Raw genomic sequence first — 5,241 nt, forward strand, 5'->3', positions numbered from 1 at the left:
TTATGCTTCAGCATACTGTTTTATTTAAATTTTATATAGAAATGTAAATAATTCTACAAATCTTTCTGATTTTTTTTTTGTGATAAAATGTTATTTACGACTGTCATAAGTAAAGAGAGAAGGGAAGAGAGAGAAATAATGCAGTGTGTTCGGTTTGAAGAGATAAGTTAGATTAGTCCAAGTATTTTTGCTACATACATACTATACAAATGATAAGTACGTTAAAAAGCAAGGGAAACAGTACAATTACTTAAATTAATAAAAAAATTTGAAACACATAAATTAAATAACAATGCATGTTGTTATAAATGTATATATGAGCTTCAACACGACGACACACGATTCATATGTCCAGTAACAAGCGCTTCATTTGCTCTTGTCACAAATCTTATATACGTTTTGTTTTGTTTTGTTTTCAGCTTCTGAAAACATCCCGTTCGGTAGTGTTGATTTAGTCGTAGTAGCGTAGTTTTTTCGTGCTCAATGGCAAAACAAACTTGCATTCATTGTACTACTCTATGAAATCTGATCAAACGTTGACCAATGATTGTTTTGTTTGTTGCTGTTGTATGTTGTATAAAATATTGCTATGGACATTACGCCTCCAAGTCATTCACAAAAAGCACTTCTCGGTGCTTCAAGCCGGCTTCAGCCAATGTGGTGTCATTTCCATTGCCATTGACGTTGGCGTTATGAGAGTTTGAACTAGCATAAAGGACACGTTTAGGAAAATTCGTTGTTATCTCGAATTCATCAGGAGACGACGGGTGACAAAAAAGATAATTGTAAACATCCTGTTGATAATGGTAAAGCAAGGAACATTAGAATATATAACAGTTTAATTTACAAATTACACTAACTATTTTGACTTACAATTAATGAATTGGAATTCAGAAAGCGTCGTTCAAGTCGTGCGCCGTTCGGCAGTTTAAATACGACACTGATGGCATCCATTGTACCGGCCGGTGGCTCGTTTGGTACCCTTTCAGCTAACTCTATTTTGAGTCGAGCAATTTCCTGAAATTTTGAAAATGAATTAATGAAATACTTTATATCTGCTTTAAGTTACTCACTTCTATTCTACGTGCTTCTTCCGCGCGCTCCCGTTCGATAGCCTCTTGTGCTTTGCGCTCTGCATCTCGTTCCAACTGACGCAGCCGTTCCTTCTCTTCGTCTGCACGCAAACTAAGTTGATATGCTTCGTCTTGTTGCTGACGCAGAGTCTGTGTGAGATTGCGCTCCAAGCGATCAGCACGCGCTTGACTTAACCATATTTCATTTGCTGAGATCACAGTATGCATACGCCGTATCAATTCTTCAGGAGTGCAATCGCCTTCGAAGCGACCCACAACAACCATGCGGTTGTTTCGTAGTGTAATTAACACCATCGTCGGATAGATGTGCACATTTAAAGTGTGTGCTACTCTATAACCTTCCGGAGAACATACGTCACAGCCCCAGAAAAGCATATTACGATTAATATAATCAATCACCGATTGATTTGATAGTGTGGTGCGGCACAATGAATCCACATCTGGATTTTTTGTGGCATCTTTGTGCAGGTATATGAGCAGGAAACGCAGCTCCTGTTTAGCATCATTTAGCGCTTGCGCATATGTGCCTTGATAGAAGACCGGGTGCGATGGATAACGCTCATTGTAGGAGCGTATAAAGCTCATAACATCCCCGAGTGGATCAGTGACAACTATAATAAATAAATAAATATATGTATATCAATTAAGCCGATTCAAATATTAATTTTGCAAACTCAAACACATACTTCTTTCGTCATTCCGTCCAAGACTTAGTAAAGCATTTAGAACACCCGCGAATGTTGAGTAGCAGTACTGAAATACAATGTTGATCACATAGCCGATGATGCCGGAAAAGCTGCGCGGGATTGGACCTGAACCAACACGCGCCAAGCGCCCACCGGGCATATTTGCAGAGAACACTTGCTGCAAAAAACGATCATCGATTACAGCGGGTGCGCGTACATCTCTCGAGGCAGCATAGGTGGTTGGAATGCCTTCGCGTATATTTAATTGTTCTTGGAACGCCACCTGCAAAGATGAACAATTTTGAGTGTGATTCCTAATATTGAATACTTGTTTTGATTACATACCTCAAGGTCCCACTGATGTCTTATTAAGACGTCTCGACATACGTTCATATCTTCAATCCCTGTGATTTCTTGGAATTGTAGAATCTTTTCGGTTTGCTCATTTGTAAGTCCGTCCTCCATGACTGTGTAAGTTTCTTTTGTAGCACAGAAAGACAACAAATCAAAGGAGATTATTCGTAAGTTGTTGTTGGTGTAATCGAATGGACGGTTCAAAGAACGTAGACCTTGCCGTCGTTGTCGTTTTAGTTGCCGTGAAAAAGTCGTGTTCCCTCGCCGATATGAAGCGTTGCAGTATTTGCATTCCCAATATTATACACCCACCCGCCTTCTTTTCACCCGTTGTTTGGATTCGGGCAAAGGTTTTCGGAAAATCACACGTTGACGCCGTGATCCGTTTTTCAAAAAAGCCTGTGTAACTTTAGAAAAATAAAACAAAAATGCTGAAGGCAGACCTGTCTCACGATGAATTCTCCTTTTTATCTGACTTTTCTTGAATGACAGCTGAGGGAAGTTGCCACGGTATTTTATACAATTTTATAAGACATGCCACGCAGAGTTGCATTTACATAGGCTTACAATTTTTAAAATAAGGTTTCTATTCGGCATTTCCCCGCTCGCTAATTCTATGCTCGATTAACTTGACGAAAAAATTGTATGGGAAAGCAACAGCAAAGTTAACGAGTAAGATTCGTCGCAAGCGAGTATGGCATCTTCCGAATTCGCCGTGTCGTATTACCTGATAAATAAACAAGCAACAGGAAGTGAAATTACTTGTTTGTGAAGAATAAAAAAGAACAGACGAAAGTAATGGAAACAACCAAACATAAGAAATTATGCACAAACACACATACTTTCTTTTCACGGCGTTTTCCGCATAAAATCGCAAGCAAACTGCATTTGGAGGTTTTATATTAATTTGTGCTTTCAAAATTTTACACACGGCACTTCGTTTTCAATCGTTTGATTAGTTTAAATGTCACAAATCACAAAATTATCAAGCCATTCACCGAATTTTCACAAATATGTAATTTCTCCTACTCTTGATTGTTTTGTATTGCGAAGGTAGCTGTCGTCAGACTTGTCAAAATCGCGAAAATAAAGTAACTGTTTTGCTTAGGCGCCACCTAAGGTACTCAATTCGTCTTGTTTCCTGCCGGGGTTTGGAATCTGTGTACTTCCGATTTGCATTCACGCAATGCCATTCGCATACGGTGGTTGCGTTCCCACGACAGTCGATTCTACGTAACCGGAACAACCCTGATTCGGTCTCTTCAGCAGCATTCCCCGTATATTTTTGGGGAATTTCATGCTGCTACAACAACAAACACAGTGTTTTTTTATCATATATCAAAGCAAATTTAAGCGGTAGTCGGAGTAGCGCAGCTGATTTTATTTTTATTTTAAATATGTAGCCTTTGTTTATAGATTTGGTTATTCTAACATGACATTTCCAACATATACACAATTTATTTACTATGAGGAGTCGTGAGTATTTTGTAGGTGGCTCTTGCTGCTACATTAAAAACTATGTTTATTATATTTTAAACTTTTATAATGTTTTTATTGATTCATTTGATTTATTACTCACAAAAAATAATAATACGTAAATGAAAGCAATTTAACATAGCTTATTAAAACTATTTTTTGTTTGACGGTTCGTGCTGGATTGGCAGTGTCTTATTGCTGTCCACTTTGCCACATTCTTTTTATACGATTGGCAACGCGACAGCAGTTTGTTTACATTTAATAAAGGCGAATTCATAGATTCGCCTTGCATTCCATGACATTTCTATTCATCATATTTAAGTGTTGTAAACAAAAGTTGCTTTCCATAAATTTGTCAAAATACACAATAATTTCACACTGCCTTGCTTTAAATAATTTCAAAGTCAAACAGTATTAATCATTGTTAAACATCAGCAGGATTAAAATGTCGTACTTGGTCAATTTCACTAACGACACTGCCAAGCAAATCCTTATTGAAATCATACGAACAGTGAATCAGCCAGAGAACTCTAAGAAGCTATCGGAAGCAAAGGCTTCTGCTGGCAAGGAAATGCTGTTAATGATGCAGCATGTCTTTCCGCTTGTTATGCAATTGCAAACGGATGTAATTAAAACCTATGGATTCCCAGGAAACCGTGAAGGGCTCGTACAATTCTCTCAGCTGGTGCGGGAGATGGAACGCGAGGATGTGGAAATTGCAAGACTACGTAGCCAAATAAGAGCCATCTACTTGCCGCCTATTGCTATAAATACAACAAATGATATTTTGATATGATTGAATATAATTAGTAACGAAAGACTGAAATAAGAAATGTATTAGCAAAAAACAAAAAAAAAAAAAAACAAAAAAAAAGCGGTTCAGAGCTGCAGCTCTACAATAGGCACAAAAATGCATTTATATTAAGATTTACATACCTACGTATTAGGGTAGTTTAAAACCTATTATACTTTTGTAAACGTGTTTTTTATGAAAACAATTGGGATAGTTTTCATAGAAACTGCTCACAATACTACGTTAAAGTATGCAAACACAAATTATAAATATAATAGTTATTGTACGTATTGATTAATGTCAAATAAATCACTAATAAGTATTAGCTTTTAGCAAACATATATTTGCTTATGCTTACGAGTTACCATTTTTTTCTGTCAGGCACTTGCTTTTCTTTAAATATTTAGTAATTCAAACCCGTAGCTTAAGTGACCATCATAATAAAAGTTCAATAAAATAATACATTTTTCTATCACAAATCAGAATATATTAGTCTCAAGCAAAATGCCTTAAAGTCACATGAGTTGTTTTGTCAAAAATCCACAGATTTGTTTGAAGGACGAAGAGGGAACACTTCATTTAAACCGGCGACGGCGAGAACAGAAAACCTTGAGATTTCGGGTAACAAATCTACGTCTACGCTATTTATCATCTGAGCTAAAGGTGTAAATCTAATCTAGAAAGTGGTGTTTTCTTCTTCGCATCTCCAGAGGATGGGAAGAAGCTCGCGTTGGTAGATGACAGAAATTTCTTTGAGTTAGGCAGGATTTAGGTAACTCAATTATAAAATATCATTTAAAGATTTTTGTAGGGCCGTTTCTAGTTTCCACTGCTAGTC

General features: G+C 37.0%; 2 protein-coding genes across 2 annotated transcripts; one reads left to right on the forward strand and one right to left on the reverse strand.

Annotated features, from left to right (window-relative positions):
- LOC128863649 (FAS-associated factor 2) lies at positions 1-2,623 on the reverse strand. Its single transcript, XM_054102904.1, has 5 exons — positions 2,126-2,623; positions 1,781-2,063; positions 1,074-1,705; positions 874-1,017; positions 1-794 (listed from the first exon to the last, which is right to left on the reverse strand). The coding sequence occupies exons 1-5, from the start codon at positions 2,243-2,245 to the stop codon at positions 597-599; spliced, it is 1,377 nt and encodes a 458-aa protein (XP_053958879.1). The 5' UTR covers positions 2,246-2,623; the 3' UTR covers positions 1-596.
- A 1,272-nt stretch (positions 2,624-3,895) lies between these two features.
- On the forward strand, positions 3,896-4,865 carry LOC128863650 (protein C10). The gene has a single exon (XM_054102905.1). It carries the CDS (start codon positions 4,056-4,058, stop codon positions 4,404-4,406), a length of 351 nt encoding a protein of 116 aa, XP_053958880.1. The 5' UTR covers positions 3,896-4,055; the 3' UTR covers positions 4,407-4,865.
- The last annotated feature ends 376 nt before the right edge of the window (positions 4,866-5,241 follow it).

This window comes from Anastrepha ludens, chromosome 5 (assembly GCF_028408465.1).
Source record: "Anastrepha ludens isolate Willacy chromosome 5, idAnaLude1.1, whole genome shotgun sequence".
Taxonomy (NCBI): domain Eukaryota; kingdom Metazoa; phylum Arthropoda; class Insecta; order Diptera; family Tephritidae; genus Anastrepha; species Anastrepha ludens.